General features: G+C 50.9%; 1 protein-coding gene across 1 annotated transcript in view; it reads right to left on the bottom strand.

Annotated features, from left to right (window-relative positions):
• Positions 1-16770, bottom strand: part of ccdc88c (coiled-coil domain containing 88C) — a 31215-nt gene extending 14445 nt beyond the window's left edge. The window contains exons 1-15 of the mRNA XM_062469612.1: positions 16080-16770; positions 14911-15011; positions 12795-12903; positions 6773-6842; positions 6166-6224; positions 4403-4486; positions 4116-4259; positions 3686-3885; positions 3362-3443; positions 2625-2783; positions 2149-2295; positions 1902-2046; positions 1356-1537; positions 1040-1177; positions 16-735 (exon numbers count right to left, since the gene is read on the bottom strand). Of these exons, the coding sequence (XP_062325596.1) occupies positions 16-735; positions 1040-1177; positions 1356-1537; positions 1902-2046; positions 2149-2295; positions 2625-2783; positions 3362-3443; positions 3686-3885; positions 4116-4259; positions 4403-4486; positions 6166-6224; positions 6773-6842; positions 12795-12903; positions 14911-15011; positions 16080-16139 (2400 nt within the window). The 5' untranslated portion in view covers positions 16140-16770. The remainder of the gene's footprint in view (positions 1-15; positions 736-1039; positions 1178-1355; positions 1538-1901; positions 2047-2148; positions 2296-2624; positions 2784-3361; positions 3444-3685; positions 3886-4115; positions 4260-4402; positions 4487-6165; positions 6225-6772; positions 6843-12794; positions 12904-14910; positions 15012-16079) is intronic.
• Positions 16771-16895: the final 125 nt, after the last annotated feature.

Raw genomic sequence — 16895 nt, 5'->3', positions numbered from 1 at the left:
AACTGGTCCACCTACCTCCCTGCGTAGCTGCTCCACCTTGGCCTGGCTCTGCCGGGTCTCCCTCTCCAGACTCTGGCTCTGGCTAGTTCTGGTCTCCAGGGCCTCCTGCAGCCTCTGGGTCTCCTGGGTCAGACTGGCACAGCTCAGCTCCAGCCTCTCAGCCCTCTTGGCCTGACCCCTCATCTCCTCCAGCGCCCGCGTCAGCTCCTCTCGCTCCTTCTCCATCTCCTCCCCCTCCACCTGCAGCTGGCACAGGCGTGCCGAGGCCGGCCGGAGGGTCTCCACGCTCCTCCTGAGCTCCATGTTCTCCTCCTCCAGGACCCTGTGCTCGGCCTCCAGGCTGCCCAGCCGCAGGCTCACGTTCTGGGCCGTGTCGGCCAGCTTCTTCAGCCGGCGGTTCTCCTGCTCCAGCTCCTCCGTCCTCTCGCAGGAGATCCTCAGGGAGGCCACCTCCCTCTGCAGCGCCTCCCTGCTCCTCTCCAGCCTCCCCGCCTCCCTCTCCAGCTCCTCGCAGCGCTGGCTCCTCTCGTTCAGGTCCTCCAGCTCCTGGCTGGCCAGCCGTGCCTGGGCCTCCAGGCGGGCCAGCTTGGTCCCCGTGTCGGAGACGGTCTGGTGGAGGACGCGGTTCTCCGTCTCCACCTCTCGGACCCGCGCCTCGCTGTCGGCCTGCGCCCGCTGGCGGAGCGAGCTCACCGCCTGGCTCAGCTGCTGCTTCTCCTGCTCCAGCTCCACGATCTGGGGGGAGGGGGGGAGGGATTCAATCAAACGAGAGTGAGATAAGGCCTTTTCATGGCTTTATTGAACAGAGATAGATACAGAAAGACAGGAAATGCACAGGAGAGAGAGAGGAAGACATGCAGAAATGGCCGGAAACGAACCCGTGCCACGGCGTTTGGGCCTCAGCTCGTATGGTAAGCGCTCCACCCATTGAGCAACTCAATCTGAGTTACCCAAAGTGTGATCCCTGTATGTTCCCGTGAGCCTGCTGTGTTGGTGTGTGTGTGTGTGTGTGTGTGTGTGTGTGTGTGTGCTCCTCTACCTGTCGGTCTTTATCAGTCTGTAGTTTCTGCTTCTCCTTTTCCAGCTGCTGCTTGTCCTTCAGAAGCTCCTCCCCCAGGCTCTCCATGTCCTGATTGGTCTGTTTCTCCTGATCCAGCAGGGTCTGCAGACGCTCCAGCTGCAGACACACAAGATGGCCGCCGGTCAAGGTCACACAGAGCCGCAAACAGGCACGCAATGACAACAGACAACGAGATGACAACACAGGCAAAAAGTCCTTGTGAGCCTGTGCTTGTGAGGTTTGCGCGGACCAGTGTTTGGCGTGTCTGTATGGGTGCAGTCTAACGGTGTCCTACCTTTTTGCTGAGAGCCTGGTTGTCCCTGTCCAGCTCCAGGCTGCGTAGCTGGGTCTCCTCCAGGGCCAGCGAGGCCTGCCTCAGCTCCTGGATGGTGCTCTGCAGGCCCTGGTTCTCCTTCTCCAGCTTGAGCAGACTGCTCGCCGCACACTCGTTCATCTCAAACACAAACGACTTCCGGGCTGTTGGGGAGAGAGAGAGGAGCAGTTAGGACTGGTTGTGTGCATGTGTTTGTCCATGCGTCTGTGTTCGTGTCTCTATGTGTGAGATGGTGTGTGTGTGTGTCTGAGATGGTGTGTGTGTATGTGTGTGTCTGTGTGTGAGATGGTGTGTGTGTGTGTGTGTGAGATGGTGTGTGTGTGTGTGTGTCTGTGTGTGAGATGGTGTGTGTGTGTGTGTCTGTGTGTGAGATGGTGTGTGTGTGTGTGTGTGTGAGATGGTGTGTGTGTCTGTGTGTGAGATGGTGTGTGTGTGTGTGTGTGTGTGTGTCTGTGTGTGAGATGGTGTGTGTGTCTCTGTGTCTGTGTGTGTGTGTGTGTGTCTTACTGTCGTTGCTGTCGTTGTTCTTGGCCAGCTGCTCCAGCTCCCAGCCCAGGTGAGTAGACTCGTTCATGCTCTGTTTCTGGGAGATCTCCAGCAGCATGTTCTCCTCTATCAGCTCCTCCAGACGCTTCTTATCCCCGTCCCGGTCCTGAGGGGAGCAGGAGGGTTAGCACACACACACACTCCCACACACACACTCCCACCTCCCACACACACCCCCACCTCCTACACACACACACACGTGTCTCACCATCTCCATGTCGTGGAGTTTGGAGCGGAGCTGCAGGCTGTCCTTCTCCAGCTCGTGCAGCTTGTCACAGCGCCCCCTGGCGGCGCTCAGCTGCTCCTCCAGCAGAGCCTTGGTCTCCAGCAGGGTCATGTTGTCCTCACGCAGCTCCTGAGAGAGAGAGAGAGAGAGAGAGAGAGAGAGAGAGAGAGAGAGAGAGAGAGAGAGAGAGAGAGAGAGAGAGAGAGAGAGAGAGAGAGAGAGAGAGAGGCCAGGCCACAGCAGACGTGCCGTTTGGATGCTTGTGAGCATCTCCGGTTGCGTAGGTGAGATAATCATATGTCTGTGTGTGTGTTGGTCTGTGTGTGTGTGTGTGTGTTGGTCTGTGTGTGTTGATCTGTGTGTGTGTGTGTTGATCTGTGTGTGTGTGTGTGTGTTGGTCTGTGTGTGTGTGTTGATCTGTGTGTGTGTGTGTGTGTGTGTGTGTGCGTGGCTCCCACCTCCACCCTGGTCTTGTAGAAGTGGACGTCGTGCAGCTTCTCCTTGCAGCGCCCCAGCTCCGTCTCCAGGCGGTCCACCCTGGCCGCCTTGTCCCTCAGGGCGTCCACCTCGTCCCGGTACACACGCACCGAGCGGGCCTCCGCCTGCAGCTGCACGCTCTGGGAGAGAGGAGGGCAGAGGAGGAGACAGGAGGAGAGAGGAGGGCAGAGGAGGAGAGAGAGAGAGGTGAGGAGGAGGTGGAGAGCTGACAGATATAAGTGAACTGAGAGCAATTGTAAACAAAAAAATATTAATAAAAAGAAATACAAAATTAAGAGTGGAGGGATGAATGGGGGGAGTTTGAGAGAAGAGACATGAAGAAGAAGAGGAATAGAGGGATGTTGAGGAGGAGGAGGGATGGAGGAGAGATGGTGGGAGGAAGTACAGCAGAGGGATGACCAAAAGCGAGAGGATGGAGGAGAGAAGAGGAGGGATGAAAGGGTGGAGAGGTAGGGTGGAGTAGAGATAGGGTGGAGGAGAGGTAGGGTGGAGGAGAGGTAGGGTGGAGGAGAGGTAGGGTGGAGGAGAGTTAGGGTGGAAGAGAGGTAGGGTGGAAGAGAGGTAGGGTGGAGGAGAGGTAGGGTGGAAGAGAGGTAGGGTGGAAGAGAGGTAGGGTGGAGGAGAGGTAGGGTGGAGGAGAGGTAGGGTGGAGGAGAGGTAGGGTGGAGGAGAGGTAGGGTGGAGGAGAGGAGCTGACCTCCTGCTTGAGTCTCTGCAGCTCCTGATCTAGACGCTCCACCTCGTGTTTAGAGTCCAGGAGCTGCTCTGTCTTCTCCTCCCTGACACACACAGGCACACACACACAGGCACACACACACAGGCACACACACACACAGCATTTACAGTTCAAACCCACATCATCAGCTTTAAACACATAATTACACGCCACCACATATAATTACACACACATGTACACGTTTAATTGCCCACACACATACGCGCTCCCACACAGCCCCTGCAGGGCTGGCCTCTCATCACAGCTGCTGATCCTGAGAGCATGGAATCCCTCCGCTAAACTTACAGCTCTTGTCGCGACCGTCTGAGTTTAGACTTTGTGTCAGCCAGCTCCACAGACAGGTGTTGCTTTTCCTCTTTGGTGAGCACGGCCCCGGGGCCCCCGGAGCCCCGCAGGCCCCCCAGGGAGAGGCCCCTCTCTGGGCTGGGGCCAGGGAACTGCTGGGAGGCCAGGTAGTCCCTCTCCTGGGTCAGCTCCACGATCACCTGGGGTGGGGTCGGGGGTTCATGGAGATGGAATCATCAAAGGACAGCTAGACTAACCGACCCATTCATTTGTCCATCCCTCCACCCATCCGTCCATCCATCCCTCCCTCCACCCATCCATCTCTCCCTCCATCCATCCATCCCTCCCTCCACCCATCCATCTCTCCCTCCATCCATCCGTCCATCCATCCCTCCCTCCACCCACCAATCCGTCCCTCCCTCCCCCGTACCTCTGCAGCCTCATCCCTGTGGTCTATTAGCTTGCGGAGCTGCAGGGCCATGGTTCTGGATAGGGGGTCCAGCTCCTCAGCTGGTAGCTCCCCCCCCACCTCCAGCCAGGCCAGGTCCAGAACATTCTCCTGGTTGTGGGTCACCTAGGGGTCGAGCAATTAACTAATAAATGAACGAATAAGCAATTAAATCAAATAATGGGTTAACCAATTCAGTCCCACTCCTGCTCCTCAAGGCCTTTCTCCCAACCCTCCACCCCTCCCACTCCTCCACCCCTCCTCTATACCTCCTGGATGTGAGAGACGATGGCAGCCTGGGTCTGGATGTCCAACACCTTGATCTTCTCAATCATCTCCTCCTTCCTTTCACACTGAACACACACACACAAAATAAGACATACAGAGAGAACATACACACTCAAATATACACACACAATAAACTTGTTCTTGAGTTCACACTCAAGAACTACAGCTAAGCTAACAGCTAAGCTAGCTTCCTGATCAGGCTGATCCTCCCAGCATGCTCCTCTACGACAGAGATTAGGGATGAGGAGAGGAGGAGGGGAAAGAGGGAGAAAAGGAGGGGAGAGAGGGAGATGAAAGAGTAAAGTTGGAGGACAGAGGGATGACTTTATTGGGCAAGCCTGGGCTTGATTTGCTCATTAAGATTCTATAGAGAGATGGTAGAGATCTGGTACAATGGGGATGGGAGTGGTATACAGTACTGCATATAAAGCTGAGGTAGAGGACATAAGGTGTGTTCTGTTGATAAGAACATGGGGGGTATTTAAGGGTGCAGAAAAATATCAGAACTTAAAAAAACAGCCTTTCTCATGACTTATAGAAGGAACAATTGTAAGTATACCGGATGCAACCTAATCTCCACAGTGAATGTGATCCAGGTGCAAAGCTGTTTAGCTGCAACGTTGTGCCTTCTGGTTCCACAAACAAAAACTAGGAGAGAGATCTGCTTTGTTGCTTCTCCGTCTCGCTCATTCCGCCTCTCCCAGAAACCAGAAAAACAAGTGCAGGTAGAAGGTCAAAGAGAGGGATTAAAACAAGGGAGGCAGGAGAAAGAGGAAGTAAAAAGACAGATAAAGGCTTGGGAGAGCAGAGCGAGAGAGGGTGAAAAAGAAAGGAAGAGTGAGGCGAGGGGAGGACAGAACAGCCAGGAAGAAAGAAACAATATCCCTCAGAGGCAGTGAAGAGAGGGGGGAGAGAGAGAGAGATATAGAGAGAGAAGATGGGGCATAGAGAGGCAGAGGGGAGTTGAGGCAAGGGGAGCAGGGAGGGAGGAAAGGGTGGAGGATGAGAAAAGGAGAGGGAGAGGCAGGGCACAGGTGGCTCACAGGTTAACTCATCAGAGGGCCGTGGGCCACCCCAGAGCAGACTGCAGGGAGCCTACAGCCCCCTCCCCCCCCCCCCCCCCCTGTGTGTCTCTCCTCAGAGCACACTGCAGTCTGCAGCCTGTCTGAAGAGAGAGCTTTGATGTGTGACAGTCTAATCACATGGGTGGGATTAGGGCTGGGGGCGAGGGCTAGGATTGGGGCTGGGCCTGGGACTAGGACTGAGGGTGGGCCTTGGGCATGATTGGGGCTGGGGCTAGGACTGAGGGGGGGCCTTGTGCTAAGATTGGGCCTGGGGCTGGGGCTAGGACTGAGGGTGGGTCTTGGGCTAGGATTGGGCCTGGGGCTAGGATTGTAGTAGGGCCTGGGGCTGGCAGGCATTGATCCACAGGCCTGCTCTGACATGCAGAAAAGCACTGCACCGACACAGCTAAGACTGCTCGGAACAGGGGAGGATCAATGAGCAGGAGCAGGAGACAAACTGGGGGAGGGGGGTGAGGGCATGGAGGTAGGGGAGTGGGGTGGAGAGGAGAGGGAAAGGGATTACCAGTGAGGGCAGGTGGAGCAGGTGGGTTGTTTGCCAAAGTGGGTACACCCACCTGTGTACATTTCCCCTGTGGTCCTAATCTACTGTACCTGCTGCACATCTGTGCAGGGTGCATTTGGTCGTGTTTGTGAGCGATGGGTGTGTTTGTTTCCGTTACCTGGACAGCACAGCCCAGAATCAGCAGCAGCAGCCTCCTGATTTCATCCATGCTCTTTGCTGTGGAGAAAGTGCAAACACAGGGTTAGGCCAATGTGTGTGTGTGTGTGTGTGTGATCCTGGAACTCCTTAAAAAGAGCCTCAGGAGGCGATGTCGTCATGGCAACCTCAGGGCCCAGCCCTGCAGACCGAGGGAGGCTGTTCAAAGAAAGGCTCTCAGTAGAAACAGCTCCACCAGCCAATCACCTCTCACCCTGCTACTTCCTCATCCTGCGACCTATTGTTCCTGATTGGTAAACACACTTTTGTTTGAACCAATCAGATAGGATCTAGATAAGGGCCGCCCATGGAAATAAGCGGGGTCTGATGTAAAGATACAGCGGTGGAATGGTACAGGAAATAACATGCAAAACATACACACAATATTCATCAGTCTCTATCGGTCTACTGAATTTGCACTGAAAAAAAAGGAACATACTCAACAATCAGTGAAAAGGATCACTAGACCCTCTTGATTGGCTGAGACTACAGAACTTAGACCCTCCTCACACCCCATTTCATCTGCTCTCCAGCCAATCATAAATCTCTTAGATGTGTGTGTGAGTTACCTGAGAGAGGGTCCTTGGCGATGGTCAGGACATTGGGCAGGGGCATGAGAATCAGCTGCTGAAGAGTCTCCTAGAGAAACAAGGAGAAAGAAAGTCTAAGAGCCCCAAGTATCTGGTCTACAGTACAGTATCTGGTCTAATTAGTTAGTATAGGTTTATAAGGTTAGTATAGGTTATGATGTGAATTATGTGTATTTAGAGGTTTAGTATACTGTGTATTATTGTATATTAGGAGGTTTACTATATTTTTGCTTATCATAGATGTAATCTATATTCTGTGTACTTATGTTATGCCAGGTTGCTTTGCGTTGTCTTGTCCTAAGAATTTCAGTGCCCTGTTCAGTGGTCTAACCCTGTGTTGTTCTGTGCATTTGACAATAAAAGACTTGAACTTGATTTCTGGTCTACTGTATGTTATGGTGTCTTCCATGGAACATAGGAGCTGTGAAAGGACAAAGAGTAGAAGGAAGATGGGGGAGAAGAGGAAGAGAAGGAGGACTAGAAGGAGAATGGAGGAGGCGAGGGTGGAGTCTCTGGCTGAGACCCCCCCACTAGAGGGTTAACATCAGGAGGCCAGACAGGAAACAGCCTGGAGGTCAACAGGAAGCCATGAAGGTGGGAACAGGAAGTGTGAACAGACAAGACTGAAAGACAGGAGGACTTGTTTTTATAGAGGTTAGTTAGGAACCAATACTGTCTGTCTGCAATAATGACCCCCTCCCAGAGAGAGGAAGGGTTAGGCTTTCTAACACGCACACACAGGAACACTGGCCTGTGTGTGTGTGCGTGTGGGTATGTTACTGCACATAGAGTACCCGTGTCACAGTGCGGAGAAACCTGACCTTGGCTACAATGGCAACCGTGGCAACATACTTCCAACACACACGATAGGCAGGACCCGACATGTTTTATTGACCATCCTCTAATAGGACCTATGTACACACCTATACTGTACCCTCACACGCACACACGCACACACACACACACAAAGCCAGAGGGCTCATTTGGGTTGCAGAGGTCTGTTGCCATGGCTGTGCTGTATGGAAACAGTTGTTCTAATCTACCATCTCCTCACATCCTCTGTCACACTAATAGAGAAGCTGTTTATCAGAGCCTGACTGTACAGGACTCTGGATATGGATAAAGGATTTGCCTCTGATCTAGGAGTGTACAGGACAGTAGGAGAGAGATATAGGGTTAGCCTCTGATCTAGGACTGTACGGGACAATAGGAGAGAGATATAGGGTTAGCCTCTGATCCAGAACTGTACGGGACAGTAGGAGACAGATATAGGGTTAGCCTCTGATCTAGGACTGTACGGGTCAGTAGGAGAGAGATATAGGGTTAGCCTCTGATCTAGGACTGTTCGGGTCAGTAGGAGAGAGATATAGGGTTAGCCTCTGATCTAGGACTGTACGGGTCAGTAGGAGAGAGATATAGGGTTAGCCTCTGATCTAGGACTGTACGGGTCAGTAGGAGAGAGATATAGGGTTAGCCTCTGATCTAGGACTGTACGGGTCAGTAGGAGAGAGATATAGGGTTAGCCTCTGATCTAGGACTGTTCGGGTCAGTAGGAGAGAGATATAGAGTTAGCCTCTGATCTAGGACTGTTCGGGTCAGTAAGAGAGAGATCCAGCATGAGGCTGAGAGGCAGGATCTGTGGAGCAGGATCATCCTGATCTCCAGCAGCACCAGCAGCTCAGGTGTGTCCCAGACCAGCTGCAGGGCTGACAGCATCATGTTCCACAGGCATCCTCTCACCTGGGAATGAATAACAGCCCTGACACCAGACACGGTGTGTGCGTGAATCTCTATGTGCACCTGTAAGTACACACAGTGTGTGTGTGTGTGTGTATCAGACTGCCTCTCAGCTTACACCTGGTGTACAGTGTACTGTTACAGTATCTTGCAGGTGTTAGTGAGTTCTATTATGCATAGAGAAGACACCAGGTCAGCTGATAGACTGACAGAAGCTCCCACCCCGAGCACACACACACACACACACATATATAAATGTGTGCATACACACACACACACGATAATGAAATAATACATTCCATTATAGATGAGGGGGGTAGATACATTATACATGCAGGACACATTATACCTTTCCTTCTCTCCTCTCTACGTCTGTCCTCTCCTGTCATCTCCTCTCCCACCATGAACTGAAGAATTTTCCTTTTTGCGGCAAAACCCATTTCCTGTTTCCTGTTCCTGTGTTGCCCCGTTAGCCTGTAGCAGCAGCTGCAGTAGCGTAAAGACTAACCATGACACCACTAAGTGAGTGGCAAGTCTAACAACACCTTTATGATGAACATCATGTCACTGTGTATCATCATGCTGTACAAAATCATCTATATGCCTACAGTATATAGACCAGGGTTGTGAGCTAGCCAGGGTTGTGCGGCACAAGTTATTTGACACAGTACTGTCAATAAGAGACCCCCTCAACACAGCATCAATAGAGGAACTCTGTTGAGTGTTTCCTTGCTCCGGGGAATGATTTAGAGGTCGGACCATCCTGACCCTGCCTGCTGCCCCACTGGGTTCACATTACTGTTCAATAATCTATACTGCTGGCACCAGTTCCACTTCCATGGGTGTCTGTGTGTGCGTGTGAGAGAGTGGGAAAAGAAAACAGTTGTCAATGCCTTCAATGTTTCCAGCCCATTTCTCTCAACGCTAGCTGACCCACTGCTCCACATCCTCTGCGCATCTCCCCCTGGTGTGTGTGTGTGTCTGTGTGTGAGGGGGGGTCTAACGGATGCCTAGTTCGCAGGTAGCTCACAAACATGCAAAAACACACACACTCGCATGTTACAGTATTATAAATTATCATCCAAGTTACCAGGTCGGCTGAAAAGATCTCACACCCTACACTGTGTGTGTGTGCGTGTGTGTGTGGAAAGGGACATTCCTTGCACCATGGTAACCCCCCCCCCCCCCTTCTCTTCTGTGTCCTCATCTTCTCTATTGAGCAATGATTCTGTCTTTCTCTCTCTCCTCATCTCTCTCTTTTCCCTTCCCTTCCCTCTCTCTCTCTCTCTCTCTTCCCTTTTCTTTCTCACTACCCCATCCTTATTTCCCCTGGCTGTGCATGTGTGTGTTCTTTGTGTGTGTGTGTGTGTGTGTGGCCTTGTGCTTCAATGAACTTGTTTAAATAGTTGGCTGAGTGCCTTAGAATGCAGGTCTGTTACACCAGCCAGCCACAAGCTATCATCAAAAGGTTAAACACTGTTGAAACATAAAGCAGAAATGCCCCCCCCCCCACACACACACACACACGTGCACTTTTACACAAACACACAATAAGATGGTGTGGGCTGTGTTCTCCTCAGTCACAGCACTCTGACCGTTGGGCTGACTGCACAGTCAACAAACAGGCCAAAGGTCAACACAGACACACACTAAACAAACAGCTTTACAACAGTCAGACCCATCCAGCAGCTACGCATGCAGCAACGGACATACAGAATGACTCAGAATAAAATCAGCAGAATAAAAGAGGGAGAGAAAGAGACAGAGAGAGTGAGAGATAACGAGATATCTAGGCCAGTGGATAAAGTGATAGAATGGAGGATGTTGAGACTAACATCTTTGCTACACTGGCTTTGTTCTGGGTTTCCCACGGCAACAGGCTCAGGAGGGACTTTCCTGTCTTTCTAGTAAGAAAGGAAGAGAAGGGAGCGCAAGGTAGCTGGAGAAAAACGAGTGGAGTGGAAGAGGGCGCAGAGAGGGAGAGCAGAGAGGGAGAGCAGAGACTGAGAGCAGAGAGGGAGAGCAGAGAGGGAGAGCAGAGACTGAGAGCAGAGAGGGAGGGCAGAGAGGGAGAGCAGAGAGGGAGAGCAGAGCAGAGAGGGAGGGCAGAGCAGAGAGGGAGAGCAGAGAGGGAGAGCAGAGAGGGAGAGCAGAGCAGGAACGAGCTGAAGGTGGCTCAGACTCCACGCGTCTCCTGTAACAGCAGGGCTGAGGGGTGTCCGGTTACACACACACACACACACACATACACACGCACACAAACACAATGGACTGGAAGGGTGCACCTCCTCACCCTCCCCTCCCCCATGCTCCCTATTGTCGGCCCTAGGGGTAGGCTTTATGGTGAGTGAACAGAGGGGGTGGGGGGGAAACAGGGAGAGAGAGAGTGACGGAGAGAGATGCATCATCTAATTGGAAGGGAGAAAGGAGGGAGGGGGAAGGAGCAGAGGTGATTCCTAAAAGGGATTAGATCCACTCCCCCTCTTTCACTTCCTCGATTCTTCTGCCCTTCCCACTTCTGAACTGTCCAGCCTCTCCTGCTGCAGTAGAGCAGGGTGGGGTGGGGAGAGGAGTTCCTGGGTAGAATCACCAAGATAAAGCAGCTGCAAATTCAAGCTATGCAGGCTAGCCCAGGGTAATCTAGGCTAAACTGGAGCATGTATTAAATCAGGAGCTTTGGCAGTGTTATGGTTAATCCCCAAACACCACTAAGACCACACCCATAACCACACACTGTCTTGCTCTGATGTTAGGTTGGCAATCAGGCTCTGTAATACTTCTATTGAACACCAGCAGAACAGTTCTTACTGGTTGGTGAGGGAATAAACAGGAGCTAGGGTAGGGTAGGGTGGGGGTTAACTGAGGGTGTGTGGGGGGGTTACAGTGAGGTGGGGCTACAGGGTAGGGTCTCAGTGAGGTGGGGCCTAGCCAGATGGGGGTTATGCTGTGCACTCCAGACCATGTGCGCCAGACTGGGTATGTCATCACCAGGTTTCTGCAACGCTGTGAAATTGCTTGCACATATATGCTCATAATCAAATTAGATTTCCTTAGTGAGACAGGAAACACACACTTTCTCAGATGTTGCTGTTGATTTACGGTCAACTTCAAACAGCTCTGAGAGGAGGGTGAAAGATGTGTTAGCTGAAAACACACACACACTCACTGGTGCACAAACATACATTCACACAATGACTGTCAGTCTTATCTTGTCTGGCCTTCTGGTGAGTGGCCATGCGGGCAGATGTGGGCAGCTCACAGAGCAGATCCCCCTCCACTACCATGTGACCTGGTATGGTCCAATCCCAGGGTGGCAGCGACCTGTGATTCAGCTTTATACAGATACTTCTGCTTCAGAACATCGGCAGAGTTCTAGAACCCTGGCAGAGTTCTAGAACCCCAGTAGAGTTCTAGAACCCCAGTAGAGCTCAATAGCACTGGCAGAGTTCTAGTGCTCCGGTAGAGTTCTAGAGCCCAGTAGAACACCATTGCAGACATTCTAAAACTCAAGCAAAGAGCAAACCCAGTATGGTGCCACGCTGGCATAGTTGAGTCACAGCAGCTTCTACCCTGGCTAGAAAACAGAACCTGTTACCACAAGAAAACACTACTTACAAACACACAGATTTACTCTGGCATATACACACACACACAAACAGACACACACTCACTAGGACAGAGAACAGCTAGTGAACACAGGACTTCCAGGGGGACCACAGGGACTGAGCGAAACGAGTGGATATGGGACCAAAGCTGGCTGCTTCCTTTACAACCTCTGTACAGTCCCTCAGGGAGGGAAGGGGCCTTCCGCAACACGCACGCACACACAACTTATCTAATGGTCTGTAGATTAGCACTGGCAAAGACAACACATCTGTTACTGATCAACATGCGCGTGTGTGTGTGTTTTGAGAGGCCCCCAAATGTTGTGTGTGTGCGAAACCCCTCCCCTCTCGAACTGAGCTTGGCTGCTCTTCCTGTGAGGTTATCTAGACGTAAGAGAAGGCAGAGACGTACAGAGAGAGGGAAAGGCAGCTATAGAGGAATACAATATCATTGAAAGAAGTAGAGATATTAGAAATACAGACAGTAGGGCCAGAGACAAACTGAGAAAGAGACCTAGAAGTCCAAGTTAGTGGTGATAAAAGTTTAGTGGGAAACACCATAAACACACAAACTTCAGACTTTGGACTAGCCTCTAGGTGTTTAGGAAAGGTGTGCGTGTCCAGGAATCACTGTCTCCCTTTGCGTGTGTGTGTGTTACCTGGTAGTAGAGTTTGATGTGTCTGATGACCGTGTTGAGATTCTGGATGCGGAGGTGGACATCGTTGTTGATGTTCTTGTTGACGCGCTGATTGGTCGGGCTAGGGTCTCTATGGAAACACGCACACGATGTTACACACGTCAAACACATTACATGCGGAGGGTGCTTTAGGGAGCTGTGTGTGTACAGTGAGTGTGTGTGTGTGTGTACAGTGAGTGTGTGTGTGTGTGTGTACAGTGAGTGTGTGTGTGTGTGTGTGTGTGTGTGTGTGTGTACAGTGAGTGTGTGTGTGTGTACAGTGAGTGTGTGTGTGTGTGTGTGTGTGTGTACAGTGAGTGTGTGTGTGTGTGGGGGGGTTGGGTGGCTTAATCGTGAGGATTAAATATTTAGAACAGGATGGTTTGCAAAAAAGCCATACAGGCCTCAAACATGCACACACACATATACATCAGTGTCTTTGTAGGTAGGGGACAGAGCACTCAGAACAGACCTAACAGACAGGTGTGTGTGTGTTCATGTGATCTAGTGACTGTTTGGGTTTATATTAAACGTACACACATGAGTGGAGGCCTGGAATGTCCCACCCACCCCTCACCCACCCCACCCCGCACCCACCCCACCCTGCACCCACCCAGCCCTGTTTCTCTAGGGCAGTAGACCGGGTCATGGTGCTTATTATGGATTTCCTATGTTAGCCAACGAGCCCTCTAGCAGAACCACGTCCTTTACAGCTTTACACCAGTCACATACAGTCACACACACACCACATTGCAGTTTGAGTTACCACAGCCATCCATCTCTCACCAGGCTCTCATTGATCTTTGAAGTTGTTAGCTAAACATAACTCTGAAGTTGAGTGTGTGTGAGTGTGTGTGTCTGTGTGCATGTGTGTCAGATCTGTGCCAGTCCATGTCACTGGGCCAACCTGGCACTGAGCAGCAATCTCCACCCACCCAAACATATGGAAATGAGCAGACACAAACAACATTGGTTCAATGGCCTACACTATCCTACACAGTCTGTGTGTGTCTGTGTGCATGCGAGTCTGTGAGAGTCTACGTGTGTAACAAGCAAAACAAACTTGTCCCCTAAGCAGTGGTTGGAGCTGGTCTGGTTACCATGACACTCTGGCCCTCCCTTTGCGTGCCTTACGAACATATGACGAGGCGTGCGTGACGTCGACTTATTACCACGGCTAGGTCACGCATGACCAGATCCCTCTATGTGTCTGTGTGTCATTGTCTCAACAGCAGGCTTATAATGTTGTCTTTGTCTGGGTGGACAGGAGGGGGGGCGGGGGGGGCATTTAAAATTGTTATTAAGACTGGCAGGACTGCGGGGTGGGGGGGTGAGAAGCTGGAGAAGGACAGGGCTGGGATAGAGAGAGGGAGGGGGGGCTTGGCGGGGGGCTGGGATAGAGGGAGGGCTGGGGAAAGTGGGTTAAAGGAGAGGACTGCATAAGGGGGTAGAGAGGAGGGGAGGGAGTTCAGTTAGCACAGCTGGGAGCACAAAGAGACTGACGCTAATCAAATTTAGTAGGGGGGGGGGGGGGGGCACCTAAATGGAAAAGAGGAGGGTCAACTTTACCCTGGTGTCTAACAGTGGTAGCTGATGACCACTTAACAGCCCAAAGTTGGATTTGATTTATCTGTCTGTGAGGTGAGGAACAACTACAATCAGCTAGAGAGAGGAAAACCAAGCCAATCTAGTGCTAACTTAAACAGCTGCACTAGGCCTTTTTGTGGTTCATTTCCCGCCTAGGTGTGTGTGTGCTGTTTCAGTCTGACTTGTGTTCATCCTGTCTCTTTGAGCCTCTCCTCTCCGCTTCTCTCAACCAGGAAATGATCTGCAGCGTAATACTGGCTGACGAACACAGATTTGAGACACACACTCTCTCTCTCTCTCTCTCTCTCTCTCTCTCTCTCTCTCTCTCTCTCTCTCTCTCTCTCTCTCTCTCTCTCTCTCTCTCTCTCTCTCTCTCTCTCTCTCTCTCTCTCTCTCTCTCTCTCTCTCTCTCTCTCTCTCTCTCTATATATATATATGTCTCTCTCTCTATATATGTCTCTCTCACTCTCTCTATATGTCTCTCACACCGACAGCAGTGAGTAGTACTCACACGTGGGTCATGATCTTGTGGAGAAAGACTCCATCCACCAGGTCCATGAACATGGACAGCTTGTCCTCTGAGCCAGAACCCAGAGGTCCAAACGTCTTCACCTGCAGAAGACAGGAGAGAAGGACGATTAGGAGGAGAGGAATACGGCATCTTGTATGTCGGTCTGATTCATTCACAGGCCTGTCAACGTGGGAGAACGTGGATGTAGCTAAGCAGTAGAGCCTTTGATTGCAAATCAAGAGGTTGCGATTTCGAATCCCCTCTGTATGTTGCTTTTGATGCATACTTTACATTAACATGGCTACTCAATGAGATATCTACAGTCTCAACTGTTAGGTGACTGGGGGAGGTGAAACGTGAGTGTCTGGGCCAGTGTGGTCATGTGACAGACCAACACCAGCAGGAAGTTCTCAAGATCATCCAACAACTTCCTCTCTGACCTCGACCTGTCATCCCTCTGCCTCCTCCACTAGGCCTTAACTGGAGAGTATCCACATCATCCACAACAGCTTCCTTGATACTCATCTCCTAGCTTACTTCTATGGCCGCGTTCGGATTATTAAGTAAAACGTTCCTTTCTTGATGAATGTTTAAAAGCTTCCCTCACCTCCCTTTAAGTTTGCTTTGGGAGCAACCTACTTCTCCCGTTTCTTTTAAAATGGCTGATTAATATTTTAGCACAAAGACCCATTTCTTGCTATTTTAAGGAATCCCTGGAACCCTATCACTGCCCAGTGTTAGGATAAAGAGAGGAGAGAGGGCCACTAAACACTGTTGGGATGCAGCCCAGGTGTAAAGAGCACCTGACATGCAGACTCCAGCTCGGTGACAGGTCAATAACACACATCAGAACATTAGCTCATTCTGGTCGGCCTCCAATGTCCTGCATATAAATGGCTGAACTGATACCGTAATTTATGAACATCTCTAAGTTTAAATACATTATTGCCATCGTATTTACGGTTAGATCACAAGCTGTATTATATTATTGTAGGGGCTACTGTCAAAATCGAAATTGTATTATTAGTTGTGAGATTTGCTACTTCACACAGCTGCAGGGTACGTTAGGGTAAAATGAAACCTTAAGACATATGCCCCTGTCTAGTCAGAAGAGCACATTGTCAATAGGTTCTAATCCAACACTATAAATAAAGGGCACACAAACTCACCCACACAACCAACGGCGTATCTATGAAGTTGCTCATCAACTCAGACACTGTAACATCCATTTTGAGAAACTTCTTCGGACTATTCCACCCAAATCGTAAATCCCAGACTGATTGTGAAGAAGATAAATCTTCCGTTGCTCATTCCCCGAGGCTAGGGACCGAGCAAAGCCGCTCGAGGCAGAACAATGCCGCGAGGCATCGATATCCCCCGCACGTTGGGACTATTGTTTCACGGTCCCAAGCACGTTAGGAACTCCGGTCTCCAAGACGTAAAAACTACGGAAAAAGTCTTATGGAAAAGTAATATCCAGGTTGCAAGGATTTTAAAATATAATTATATAGGTTGCCAGGTCTCTAGTAGACGAAAACACAATTTTCTTATACAAAACTTCTGCAGTGCAAAAGAAAACAGTTGCCAGGCAATCCGACCACGCAAACGGACTACAAAGTAGCAGATCCTACTGGAGTTGTGCCATGGAGGTGTAACGGACAAGTGTTCTCCATAAATAGAGTACCTCGCAGCCAGAAACTAAAGTTACAAATGTTTCAGTTGAAGAAAAAGGTTTTCCAGCCCCATGTTTCAGACCTTTCCGCACGTTAGCCTATTTGTCTCGCATCACCATCAACCTGTAAACGCATGAAATGCAGGCTTCACCGACTGCAGCGCCAGCCAATACCAACCCATCAACTCGAACAAACTGAGAGTGAAAACAGCCAATGAACGAGTCCAGACAAGTGATCTAAAGTCGACGTGACGTAATTAGATGAAAGGAAACTGTCTGATGTTGACTTCGTTAGACGCTGCCCTGGGATCAG

Source organism: Osmerus eperlanus, chromosome 9, assembly GCF_963692335.1.
Source record: "Osmerus eperlanus chromosome 9, fOsmEpe2.1, whole genome shotgun sequence".
Taxonomy (NCBI): domain Eukaryota; kingdom Metazoa; phylum Chordata; class Actinopteri; order Osmeriformes; family Osmeridae; genus Osmerus; species Osmerus eperlanus.
This window is presented reverse-complemented; position numbering and strand designations above follow the sequence as displayed.